Genomic DNA, 13,864 nt, shown 5'->3' on the forward strand with positions numbered 1-13,864 from the left:
GAAGGTGGAGAGTAAGCAGGTTTGAGTGAAGAACACTACCCGTTGCTGCTGCAACAGGCGATCCTCTAGAAGAGACAGCCTGACTGGAAGACGGTGGTCATATTCAACAGTTCAAGATAACAGACTGTCCATGCCTAATCCGTAGCCATAAGAATGACTTGTAACCAGTCATTCCTGGTCTTCTTGAGAATTCTGGCAGGAGTGGTACTGGCTGAAAGGCATATAGGAGGCAGGAGCTCCACTCAAGATGGAAAGCGAATCCGAGCGAAAGTCGTCTTTGAAACTCCAGTGTGCTAAACTACTGACATTGTGCGTTCTCAGCAGTGGTGAACAGATCTAACCAAAGCTCTCTTCACTGCTTAAAGAGATTTAGCGCCACCTCAGGCTAGAGATGCCATTTGTGATCTGCTAGGAATCATTAGTTGAGTTAGCCCACTCCTGCGTGCAGAGTTGAACCACCAGGGTTCCAGCCTTGTCCAGAGACACAGGGCCTCTTCATAAAGTTATAATAACAAAAAAGGAGTGCCTCCTTGACAGTGAGGAAAAAGGCGATTCGCTTTTCCCAAAGATATGTGTTAACAGAAGCACATTAGTGCCCCAACACCGTTCGCAGGACAGTAATAGTCCTTTAAAAAGACCCCTCACTCACCAACCTGGTTGGTGACATGCTTCATCATCGGGGTCCCACCCCATAGGCCGAATGCCTACAGGGTGTGCTACGACACCTGATTACAGTGGAGCGGGATATTGTTTTTTTATATGTGCTAACTATGCATGTGTGAGGGTATATTAAAAAGGGCCAGTACTACTCCGTTCTTCATAAAGTGTCAATACCTGTACAAACCTTCCATTGATCGAAGGAAGAAAGGCTTTCTGTGCAAAGCAAATTGCCTAGAGCTCGAACACATTGATGTGGTGCTCGGACTCTGGCAGAGACCACATGACTCTGATCTCCACCTCTCCAGATAGCTGCCCCAGCCCAGAAGCGACATCTGTCACTACGGTCAGCTATGGTTGAGGAAGGGAAAGGGGTCTGCCCCTGTCCAAATCGCAGATCGTTTAGCCACCACTGCAGATTTTTCATTAGTTCCCTCCGAGATCTGGACCATGACGGAGAGAGTCCCATGATGTTGTGCCAAATGGGCCTTCAGGTCATACTGCAGAGCCCTCATATGCCAGCGGGCATATGCCGCAAGAAGGATGCAGGAGACTGTGAGCCCCAATAGACTCAGGGTCAGTCTCACCGAAACTCAGGTTAGAGGCTGAAACATCAGAATCGGAGCCAGAATGTCCTGGCCTCGCTGCTCAGGAGGATAGGTCTGAAACTGTACCATATCCAGAATGGATCCGATGAAAAGGAGCTTCTGAGAGGAGTCAGGTATGACTTCAGCATGCTGGCAGAGAATATCAGCAAATGCAGAAAGTTCACCGTAGTCTGCAGGTGGGCGACGACTGCCTGGAGCAAACTAGCCTTCAACAGCCAATCATCAAGGTAGGTAAAGACTGGAACTCCTGATTCTCTGCAGATGATCTGCAACAACTGCCATAACTTTTTTGAACGCCCACTGGTAAAGCCGAAAGGGAGCACAGTAAACTGAAAGTACTCTTGGCCCACCGTGACCAACAGGTAACGTCTCTGGTCAGGCAGGACAGAGATGTGGAAATATGAATCCTGCAGACTGAACTGGAGCAAGCTGAGAGGTTGAGAAGGGGCAGATCGAGGATAGGGTGAAGCCCTCAACACTTCTTTGGAAGCAAAAAGAATCGGGAATGACAACCACGATCTACTGCTGATGCATATGGAAAAAATGCAAGCAGTAAAATAAAAAAAATATAATTTTGGCATCACATTCAAAAACAAAGAAAACAGCTCTTGCTAAAATGGCAAACAAACACCATATAATAGTAGGTGTCGGACACTCTCAAACAAATGTGAGCTATTTCATTTCGTTCCGAACTACAGCAAAGCACATCATTCTCATTTTATTTCAGCGGCACGCTAGGAGCCCCATATACCCCAACCAGCAGCTAGCCGATTTATGATCAATTAGCTTTGGCTGCAGGACATTAACCTTCCTTTTTGTCTATGATTAAAGTGGGTAGAAGGGTTGGTAAAAGTGGAGTAGCAAGTACAGGGTGGAAAAAAATTCCTGTGCTTTCAAGAACTACATTCGCTTCTCTTACTTAAATACTGGCATTCGGACATGCTCCGCTCAAAATAAACTCAGTGACAGAGCTTACAGAGAAAAGAACAGCTATGGGCAAAGGCAGGAGGTCTCCCCTTTTAAAAGCATTTGCCGATGTTGAGCAGAATCAGCAAAAGGAAAACAAATGAAAACTTACTGTTCCAAGGTGGCAGACATGCTTATTTTGGAGCAGTAAATAAAACAATATAAATAGTGTGCAGCAGTGCTTTAGAGAAAGGAGTAGACAGGTAGAAAATTGCAGCTGCCAGGGCCTCTTAAAAATAAAAAAGAAATCAAAAATTGGACATAGAGAACCAGGGTAGCAACAGACTGGTGAGGGATCAACGGAGGAGTTTGGTGGGTGCAGATAAAAAAGCAAAGCAAGACACGAACGGGTCTGGGAGGCAACAGAGAAACTGGGAGAGAATAACAGATAGCAAGGAAGTGGGGATCTGAGGGGGGGTGCAGCAAAGGTAGTAGTGATCCAAGAAAAAACGCGCACTCTCATGGAGTGCTCAAAGAAAACTAAAAATAAACGGCCACATGCATCAAAGTTAGCATTTGCGATTTCTTAATTGCGAAAATTAAGGAATCGCAATTAAGAAATTGCAAATTGCTATGCATCAAAAAAAAAAAAAATCGCATTTTTATTTGCGATTTCTAAAAATTCCTTAATTGCGATTCACAATTTGCGAATCGCAATAAAGGAATCCCTTACCATTGATTCCTAAGGGCCAAGAGGCCCATAGGAATGAATGGGAAGGCATTCACAAATTGCGAATAGCATTTTGCGAATCGCAATTTGCGAATGCATTTTCAAGGATGCAGAGGGGGGTCCAAAGGACCCCCCCTGTACCCCTGAAATGTAACTTTAAGTGCAAGTTTCACACACACATGTCCCAAGGATATGTGTGTGTGTAACATGAAACTTTCAAAAATTGATTTTTGTGCATTTTTGAAAGTTTTCACAAATTAGCATGAAGGTCAACTTCATGCTAATTTACCCCTTCCTATTTGCAAATTCGCAAATTAAAAATGTTCATGCATTGCATTTAAGAAATCTCAAATTGCGATTTCTTAAATGCAATCGCAATTTTAGAAATCACAACATGGTTGCGATTCCTAAAATTGCGAAAAGCATGATGCATCCCACATTTGAGAATTGCATTCGCAAGCGGCCGAAAATTGCGATTCGCACCGTTTGCGAATGCAATTCTCAATGATGCATGTGGGCAATAGTTCCTTGAATGTAAGTAGTCTAAAGATCCGACTCATTCATTCAATAGGGTGGTAAAAATGCTACACTCAATTGGAGGGAGAAACACAACAAGAGGAAGGAAAGCCATTGAATAGGAAGCATATGCAAAAGAAACAATTGATGGACGGGATGCTGGACAATGCAAACATTCACCCCCAGTCACAAAGATCTGGGTTTAATCCATCATTCTTTTGCTCACCATACCACCTCAGTTTGGGCCCATCCAGGCTAGCTTGAATCCAGTGGTGTAGTGAGCACGGGACCCACATCTGGGCATACCCTTCCCACTTAGGGCGACATATGCAAAAGAAACAATTGATGGACGGAATGCTGGACAATGCAAATATTCACCCTTGTCACAAAGATCTGGGTTTAATCCATCATTCTTTTTGTCACCACAACACCCCAGTTTGGACCCTTGGTTGCTTGTTCCCAGTCCAGGGAGGACATGGCCTGGCAGTTCGGGCAGGACTGTTCCAGTTTGGCACAGGGTCAAGACTGATTTCCATATGGCAGCGTCCAAACTGGAATGGCATGGTGAGCAAAAAAAAAAAAAATGGATTCAGGCCCAGATCTCTGTACTGTGGTGAATGTATGACATTGTTCTGCATTCTGCCCATCAATTCTTCTTTTTGTATTTTTCACCACGAGTGGGACGGGTATGCCCAGACGTGGGTCCCGTGCACTCCATGCCACTGGAATCAAGCTATCCTTTCGGATGAGGGCTGAAAGCCCGAAACCGGTCCTAGGTTGCTTATTTCCAGTCAAGGGAGGCCCTGGCCTGGCAATTCAGGCTGGGCTGTTCCCAATGGGTGCAGTATCAAGACTGATTTGCATATGGCTACGTCCAAACTGGAATGGCATGGTGAGCAAAAAAACTATGGACTTAGGCCCAGATCTCTGTACTGTGGTGAATGTATGACCTTGTTCTGCATTCTGTCCATCAATTGTTCTTTTTGCATTGAATAAGAACCAAGCATATAAGATTGATAAGAAAGCGAACTAATGATAAGCAATGGGCTGACCTAAAGTCCACTGTAAATAATGGTATGGACCAAATAAGTCTTGGACAACAAACAACTAAAAGCTGCCATGACTTAAAAAGAACAGGGAAAAAGTTACAAAAGAGGCTTGAAGGTATGCAATATGCGTACTTATTTTACGAACGCTTATTGTATATTTTTACATACGTGTACTGATAACAATGTGCTCTATATAAAGCTGGCAAGTCGACATAATACCTTAAATGACATTGCATCATTTCGGATTGATACAATAGTTTAACAAAAATAAAATCATACATATTTACCTGTTGCAGGTCAACAACGTTTACTCGACCTTAAAAGAAAAATAAACTTTTTTTAGTAATTAGAAATTGACACTTCACAAAAAAAGTTTGACCTTTCTAAAATATAACCGCTTATGTTGAAGCTTAAATACTACTTGAGCTCTTTCAGTGTTGGATGATCTGGACGGTATAGTTTTGCTTGTTAGATTTGACTGCACTTGAAAGAGCAGACTAGAACCTGGATTACAAAAATTAAACATGAGGCAGTGAAACCAACTGACAAGTGCAAGAACAGCGTTTGCATCAACCAAATGGAGCAAAAGCTGCACTTTCTACACAAGTCATGCTAAGGCTGTTAAGGTCTGGCGTCAGTCAAGACCTTTTGATTTTACTGAAATTATATGTACAATGTAGTTATTTAAAGAGGCTGTCAGACAGATCCCTTCATCAATTGGTCTGTTGATGCGTCTTTCACTTTTTGTCTTCCACCCACTACAGCATATTGCATGGGACAGTGTGTCAGCCCACTTCATCCACTGGCTGACTGCACGGTGAGTGACCACATTCATGCTAGCGTCTGTTTTAATTGAGGCCTAGAAACCAGTTTGGTTTCAGAGCTCCGGTATATATTGCTTCATTGTCTTTCTAGTTTGCTGTATGTGCTCGTGAGGTGTTTTATATAGGCATTTATCTACTGTGTTATTAATTGAAGCTGTAACATTTACTCCCATTTCGTGTCCTATATAGCTATGCAACTTCATCCATATATCTAATTGTATCCATGTATCTATGCAACCCTCTTAAGCTATGCAAGTATCTCAATGTATCTTTGCAACCCTCCCTACCTACGCAACCCTATATGACTAACCCTATCTACATCTCTCTCTCTCTCTCTCTACCTATCTAGGTTTGCAACCCCATCCATCTGGCTATCTATCTACATTCCGACCCTTTGCAACTATCGGTAATAAAACAAATTACAAAAACATTACAAAAAAGCATTGATAAAGGCAAGAACCGGTCTGACAACCCTGACCTATTGGTATTGACAAGGTTTGTTAAACTGTTATGCTGGTGCTCAATTTGATTGTGCTGGGGCTCATTCATATAATCAAGCAGATCATTTTCAATCACACTGAAGAGTATAAACTACTTAGAACAGCAGCCATATAGCCCGCTCTAGGAGCAAGATGCTTTGTTCAGTTACAATTAATATCCTCTGCTGGATACAGTAAAAATACCAGCCCGCTTGCTCTGTATGAACAAAGCAATGAAAACAAAGAAAATATCTGTTGCTCATGTCACTTTATCATTAACACCGGCCTGCAACAGTCCAGTGCAACGGGAAAATAACCTGAAGTACAAAGAACTTTTAGTTCTACACTGGGAGGTAGGCAGCAGTTTAGCTTTCTAGACTGCAGGAGATATTGGCCGGAGAACTATGTGAATTTGCAACTTATGGGTCGGACAACCTCTGGCGAGAAGTTTAGCACATTTTAGATGCTACTACAGAAACAAATTTAGGAAATGTTGACTGAACTACATGCATCCTAGTAATGTTTCTCCTTTGCTAATACATATAATTAGCTATCCTGTATTAGGTTTAACTGATAAAACCTTAAAAAAATTGAATCAGCCGTCATCAGTGTTAAGAAATGAACACACCAAAACGGCATTCAAACAATGAAAAGTGAGAGAGAAGGAGTTATTTTATTTCTTTCTGAAGGGGCCAATACAATGTAACACTGCTATTCAAGGTAGCAGCAAGAAAGGCTGGTCAAAGATTATTCTGCTCAAGTTTTGTTGTTTAGGGATGTCACTGAAATATTGTTTCTTCTTCCGCTGGTTTTCAACAGTTTTGTGTGTTTTGATTAATGGTGAAGGTTTATAAGCCAGTTTTAGGTCTGCACTAATGATTTTATACACTGTAGAGAATCTGGGATTATTAAAATCACAAAATCTTTTGACAGGGTATCATTATTTCACTGACTGTTGAAACTGCTGGCTTGTAATAATCAAGGCCAATATGTAATGTCACATTTACCAATTGAGATATCGGTCTCTTTTTCGAACGAGTATTGACAGTGCAGGCCACTTGCCAAAGACTCCAGGCTTTACACTGTTTATGCAGGTAGTGACAAGTACTTGTGTAAAGAATGCTGTGTCACCATGCAAATAGGATAATGGGGAAAATATGGCACAAACACTTCCACATACCAACAGAATTCATAGCTGCAAGGTGTCCCTTTGTATGTGTGATACCTACAGGTAATTCTGACTGTTTACCAAACTGCATTTTACTATTGGGTTTTTTGAGCCCATGCTTACAGTGCTAACAGAAAAAAAGTCAAGTCCCAGAATGCAATATCATGTTTGTTCTGTTAAAAGGTCAGGGCTGACTTAAAGTGAGAAAGTTTCCATGGGGCACCCGGTAGCAATGAATGTTCATACTACAGCAGCACCACCACGAGAAAGAGTGTAGAAAGGTTGTGGTGAGCATACTTAAAGCATCAAGTTTCAGGTGCCTTAGTTGCTGTGCTACCAATTACTCTGGTGTAATTCAAAATGTTAAAGTTTTCACAAGGTACTAAGCTGTTGACAGGGTTGACCACCCCTAAAAGGTCATAATAGTCAGTAAGTAGTAGGTGAATGACCCCCAACTGTGTCCAGGAATTTGTTCATTAAAACATTTGAATAGAGCATTTTCTTTTTTAACCCATTAATAGTTCTGTAATCCAGACAATGTCCTGACAGAATGAGTGTGAGAGATAATGAGATGTGACAAGGGGTAATAAGAAGTGTGAGTAAGAGTGCAATACACAGACTTTCTATGCTTAAAAAAATCCTTTCATCGGTCCAGTGCACACTGCCAGTCACAAGATACCCTTTAAATTAATTATGTGATTTATAACAATCACTGCAAAGAACAACATGCTTTGTAAACACTGGAAAGACCGGTTTTGTCTAATTTGGGAATGAGAAAGTTGATAAACTCTGATGATCACAGATTTCAAAACGTTAGGAAAACTGAAGCGAAACGCCAATAAAATCCACAAAACAAACACTAAAAATAGGATGGCGTACTTCTAAAGACAGTGAAGAAGAAAGGCTCTTAGCATCTGTGAAGCAGCATTTCACCACAGAGTGAACTGCAGTCTCCACACTAAACAGCATTTTAATTATTGATTGGATGGCAAACAGAACAACAAGTGGATACGCCCAACCTTATTTACATACTCAATTTAGAAATGCTAGGGATCAGTGAAATGGGGCTCAATGAACACTCTTTAACAGTCATGGACTCTCTTGTCCCCTATGTCTATGCCGTCATTCGCACTGACAGAATAGGGAAACGGAAACAAAGGGGTGATCGCCCACTTTCACAAAGACTCCCAGAGCTGTAAACCAATCCCCACCGGATCATGCCTGAAATTCAAATGCCTCTTAATTTCAAGTACTTTCTCCCAGTCCCAGTATCATCTGCCACAAGCAACTTCAATCTCTGCATACTGCAACTGGAGCACATTTCACACAGTCTAATGTCAGTTCAGTTCAGTTCAAAAGCTTTTATTCGGGTTGCCATAACAATCCATGTAAGCACAAACAAAAAACAAAGCAGCAAATTACATAATTATTTATCACAACAACATATTATAGCTGACAAACAATTAAAAGAAAAAATTGTACACAGGGTAGCCAATACATTTCACTTACATATGATATATACAAGCCGCATCCCCCCCCCAGAAGTTGCTTAGGTCACGTGTGCAATAAATACGTCTAAAAAATGCTAAATATAATTCGGGGGTATAAGGCCTAGGTGCGTTTTGATAGAAATATTAAAAAACAGTCAGCTATATACAAACATAAATATTAAGACTCTATTAAAAAGAAAGATATTCCAGCAGGATTAATGCGTATTTCATATATTTAACTATGTACTGTTTACCAATTCAAACAGTAATAGATTTCCTAGCATCAATACATTTCATTATATACATGGCAACAGCAAAGCAGATATCTGAATTTTCAAAGCGCGTAATTAATTTCATTGCAATATCTACGGATCGCGCGTTGAATTTTAAAAGAATTGGTTTGAGATAAAAAAGCCTTAAAAAGTAATAGTATTTACAGAACAATAAAAAATGACGGCAGCTTAGTCTTGAAATTCCATCACAGGGGCATACAGAATTTGAACCAGTTCTCATGACAGGAAATGCCACCAAATGATGTACAGTGCCCAATCTAAGACGCGTTAAAACAAATTGGTGTGAGTTAAATGTGACCTCAGATAGATAAGACTGGAAGCCTTTATTTAAGTCAAGCTCTTGATAAAAAACAACCGTTGGTAGCGTCCTAAATTGCCTTACTCTATTCTCTTTTTTGTGAGATAAAAATTACTCCTTTAGTTCCTTCTTAGAGATAGAGACGGCAAAATCTGGATGTAACAGAATATCATTGTTAACTAAAATACGATACCAATAGTGGATATATTTCAACCATGGTATAAGGAGAAAGTAATCAAGTTTTAAACAATTTCGTATTATTTGTTGTGTAAACAACGTTTCTGATTTTGCCCAGATAGATCGCCATAATGTTAAAGGACGCAAAGCTGCTAGATCTGTAATATAGTTAATTCCTACTGCTTCATGCACTAGTAAAGTAGAAGCAGATTGGGGAACACACAATACTTTCTTTAGGAATTTATTTTCATCACATTGCATAGTTTTCCCATCATGGTAGCCCCAGATCCCTGCCCCATACAATGCTGATGTAACACATCTAGAATTGTAGATGATTACCAGGTCCTTAATTCTTCTGGGGCCACCCAATTTGGTGGAGAAACTAAAGATGCTATTTGTATTCCTGGACATCTTTAGACCTATGTTATTAGGTTCTTGTGTCCATTTCCCGTCATCTAAAAATGTTATTCCGAGATAACAAAATTTCTTTACAGTTAGCAGCTTCTCAATGTCGATAAAAAAAGTACTTTTTGAATTATTTCTTTTACCACAGGACATGGCAACAGTCTTGCTTTTATTAATCTTTAATTTCCTGCTCTTAATAAATTCAGCAAAATTATCTATGAGGCGCTGTAGTCCGATTTTTGTACGAGATATTAAAACAGCGTCATCCGCATATAATAGAATTGGTACCACCTTACCATCAATGCGAGGGGCATCTGTGGAAATTTGGCCTAGGGTTGAATCTATTTGATTAATAAATAATGAAAATAAAAAAGGAGCCAAAACACAACCCTGGCATATGCCTCTGGTAACTTTACAAAAAGGGGTACATTCTCCTGATGGGCCATATCGGACTTTGCAAGACAGCATTTCATAGAGCCTCCCTAGGAAGTGTACTATTTCCTTGGGGAGGCCTAAGTCCAATAGGATCCTCCATAATGTGGCATGGTCCACGAGGTCAAAGGCGCTACTCAAGTCCGCAAAGCAGAGAAATAAATTCCCCTTCTTTGCAACAGTATATTTATTTATCAAGAGGTCTAGGTTGGCACATTGCTCTAGGGTGCCTAGGCCCTTCCTGAAACCATATTAAACCTTAGTTAAAATATCCTGTTCTTCGGCCCAGGTTTCCAATCTCCTTAGCAAAACTCTGCTCATCACCTTGATGGAAGCATCCAACAAGGAGATAGGGCGATAATTGCTCGCCTCGGATTTGGAACCTTTTTAGGTCGAGCTGATGTGGCATTCATGCGAAGCATGAATGCTGTCAGCTCGACAACTTATGCTGCCCGTATTTAGGAAAGTGGACAGCAATCAGACGCGCGCTTTCCCATTGTCAGATTTCACCTCGGGAGCGCGCGTCTGAGCTGCGCTTGCGCGGAGCAAAGCCCTTGCTCACACACAGACACCCCCCACCCCTCTGCATGCACGCACGCACAGACACACACAGGCGCGCGCATACACACGCAGGCACACGGCACACTATCCCCTGCCTCGCATTCTCTCAATCACACACAGTCACGCATGCGCACACACATGCACACACGCGCACACACTCGCGCCCCCTCCCCCCCCTCCCCTGCCCTCCCCCCCTACAGGCATACACACAGGCACGCACGGACTTTACATTAGCCCTGGGCCCCACTCACCGACTGCGCTCTTCCGGCGGGGCTCCTCACGGAACGTCTCCTCTTCTCAATCGGGGCTCCCTCAGGTCAGAGGAGCCCCGCAACAGGCGCCACACTCCTTCTCCCCGGCCCCCTCCTGGGGACCCGGGCTACCCAGGACCGGCAGGGCGCTCCATGCGCCGGCAGGCCGTCTCACGGACCTCAGGAGGCGGGACTTCCGGTCGGCCGCGAGCGGATTGGCCGGCCGGCCAATAGCTTCCGGGTCGCCGCGGGCAGCGCGGCGGCACTCTCCCAATCACTACAACAACAGGAGATGTGCACGCGACTGGCCGCTGGCGTCTCGCGTTTCTTCCGCCTTGTTTGTTTTTTTCGATTGAGTTGTTCACGTTTAGGTGCAGTCGAGTTCTTTTACTGTTCCACGCTGGGTCAGGTGCTACATCTTACCTCAAAACCGGTCTGTTTCAGGTAGCGTTAGCTTTTCACATGAAAACAATATGGTAGGTGCCCACATGGTCATCCCCAATGCTTTTGTAACATGGTGTGCAAACTAGAATCCAGCAACGGCTCGAGGTATGTGGCAATATTCACTAAATTATTCGCCATGGAAGGCCATATTATGCAATTAAGTTATGCGCCAGTTTGTGTCTCACTAATGTTTAGTGTTTTTTTGACATTTTAGCACACTTGTACAAAAATGATAGTATTATGAAATATGTAAAAGAAAGGGCTAGTTTAAATTTTAAATCAACATCACATGTGCACACAACAAAGGCGCCTGCCGCCTGCAGCCCTGTCCCGCCCTCGGAAATGCTTTGTCTTAATCAGCCTGTTTCGTTATCCTGTTCAAGTTGTAAACGTGATTACTTTTTCTCCCGAATTTCTGTTCTTAGTCAGAAAGTGAAAAACACGCGCTTGTTGGCTGCTAGTAGCCTGACTCCCTTGGCAACAGCTTTACTAATGCCATAAGTCACGCTGTAGCTATAATACATGTGTGTTGTGATGCTTCGTGCACACAGGAAAGCAGGAGACTGGAAACGATGGCCTTGAACAGGTAAGTTTATTGGGAGAAAACAACCTGGCATCCGACCACCCCGACAGCGCAGGAACAACTGCCAACTCTCGAGTGTCGTGTACCAAATGTTCCACACGGAACATGGGGAAAGAGGAGCGCGAGGAGAGAATCTTACGAACAGGTAAGATTCGAATACAACACATCCTCTACCCTAGAAGAGAGAGAAACAAAAGAAAACAGTGCAAAAAGAACTATCCATACATAAGAAGAGTACAATGAAACAGAGTATGAAAAACATGAAAAACAAGAAACCCATACAGGACCCATCCCACTTCGGTGGAGAAAAAAAACAAACCAAAGCATATCAACCCTAAGACAGTACATAATCATTGAGATAAGCAGGAGTCTTATGTACTCTGGGCGCAATAGGCAAACTCACACTTGGAGGAGGACGAACAAGGGAATCACATGAAGACTCGCGGGAGCCAGAGGCGGAGATATCATGATTGCAAAAGGAGTCCTGAGACAGAGGGTCTCTGAAATCAGAGTCAGGCATGAACATGGCACCCGAGCACCCCTCACCACTTGAAGTAGGGACATGAAACGAACCACCCTTCTGGTAAAGAGCGACATTCCTAAGGTTCCACCTGTCACCACCTTCCAGAACCAAAGAAAATTTGCTGACAGAAACAACACGAAAAGGGCCCTTAAACTTATGCAGACCAGCTTTAGTTCTGCCGGATTTGACTTTGACCCAATCGCCAACAGCGATCCTGCCGGAAACAACAACAGGAGAACTTACGCCATCGGACAGTACCCAATCCTTTAACCAAGCAGGGACCGTTCTAGAGCCAGGGGAGCGCCCGCGCATAATTTGGAAAGGAGAAATCTTGGTGACACTGTGGGGGGTGGTCCGGTAAGACCAGACCATATCTTGAACCAGACGTTTGGGGTCTAGATTATTGGTTAAGGCGAGTTGGATGGTACCTTTAACCAGGCGATTGGACCTTTCGACCATACCATTGCCCATGGGGTTGTACAAGGAAGTGCGGGAATGTTTGACACCGCACTTCTCAAAAAAACACCTCATCTCATTGGAGGTTAACTGGGTGCCATTGTCAGTCAGGACCATGTTGGGGAAACCTTCTGAAGAAAATAAATTTTCAAACACTTCAATGGTAGACTTAGTGGTGACATCTCTAAGAAACTCCACACAGAGCCACTTGGAATGGACATCAATGACCACAGCAGCGAAACGCAAATCAAGAGAAAGACCAGACAGGGGGCCAATGAAGTCTAGACACAGGTTATACCAGGGTTTGCCAGGATCAGAAATATGCCCTTGTTTGGCTTGAAGACCAACCTTCAATCTTTTTTCGCTCTCCTTGCAAAAAGGGCAATTCTCCACCCAAACACGAATAGTATCATCCATGCCTGGCCACCAAAACTCTTGCTTCATTTTTCTAATAGTCATGCCCTGGCCCAAATGCCCCAAGTGTGCCAGCTTGAAAATGTGAGATCTCAGGCCAGCAGGTGGCACAAAACGATCGCCCCTCATGATGATCTCAGAACCTGCCAAAGACAACTCGTCTAAGAGTTTCCAGAAGGGCCTGACAGCCACAGGTACCATGCTTTCTCTAGGAGCACCTCTCCTAATCAAAAGAATGACTTCTTGGAGAACAGAGTCCTTCTTCATTTCAGTTAGCCATTGGTCTTGGGAAAAGGCGCCCACTGGAGATTCACACACGTCCCCAACAACAGCAACGGCCTCATCCACAACACACTTCTCCAGATCTTGATCAACCAACTTCCAGTCAACGGACAAGCGAGAAAGACAATCCGCTTGAACGTTTTTCCATCCTTGAATGAACACGATTTCATAAGAGTATTCCTGTAACCTTGCAGCAAACCTTGCAAGACGAGCAGAACCTTTACCGGCACCACCACCAGAAAGAATTTTCAGCAAAGGCTTGTGGTCGGTCCGCAACACAAATCTTACACCCCACAGATATACACGAAAGTACTCAAC

The 13,864-nt window shown here is 43.0% G+C and overlaps 1 protein-coding gene across 2 annotated transcripts in view; it reads right to left on the reverse strand.

Annotated features, from left to right (window-relative positions):
- Window positions 1–13,864, reverse strand: part of UFL1 (UFM1 specific ligase 1) — a 288,697-nt gene that overhangs the window by 227,109 nt on the left and 47,724 nt on the right. Inside the window, exon 3 of one of the 2 annotated variants that reach the window (XM_086926636.1) lies at window positions 4,754–4,782. The exons of the other annotated variant lie outside the window; for it this stretch is intronic. Within the exon in view, the coding sequence (XP_086782762.1) occupies window positions 4,754–4,782 (29 nt within the window). The remainder of the gene's footprint in view (window positions 1–4,753; window positions 4,783–13,864) is intronic. 2 annotated transcript variants of the gene reach the window in all.

This window comes from Lissotriton vulgaris, chromosome 6, assembly GCF_964263255.1.
Source record: "Lissotriton vulgaris chromosome 6, aLisVul1.2, whole genome shotgun sequence".
In the NCBI taxonomy this organism is placed as follows: Eukaryota; Metazoa; Chordata; class Amphibia; order Caudata; family Salamandridae; genus Lissotriton; species Lissotriton vulgaris.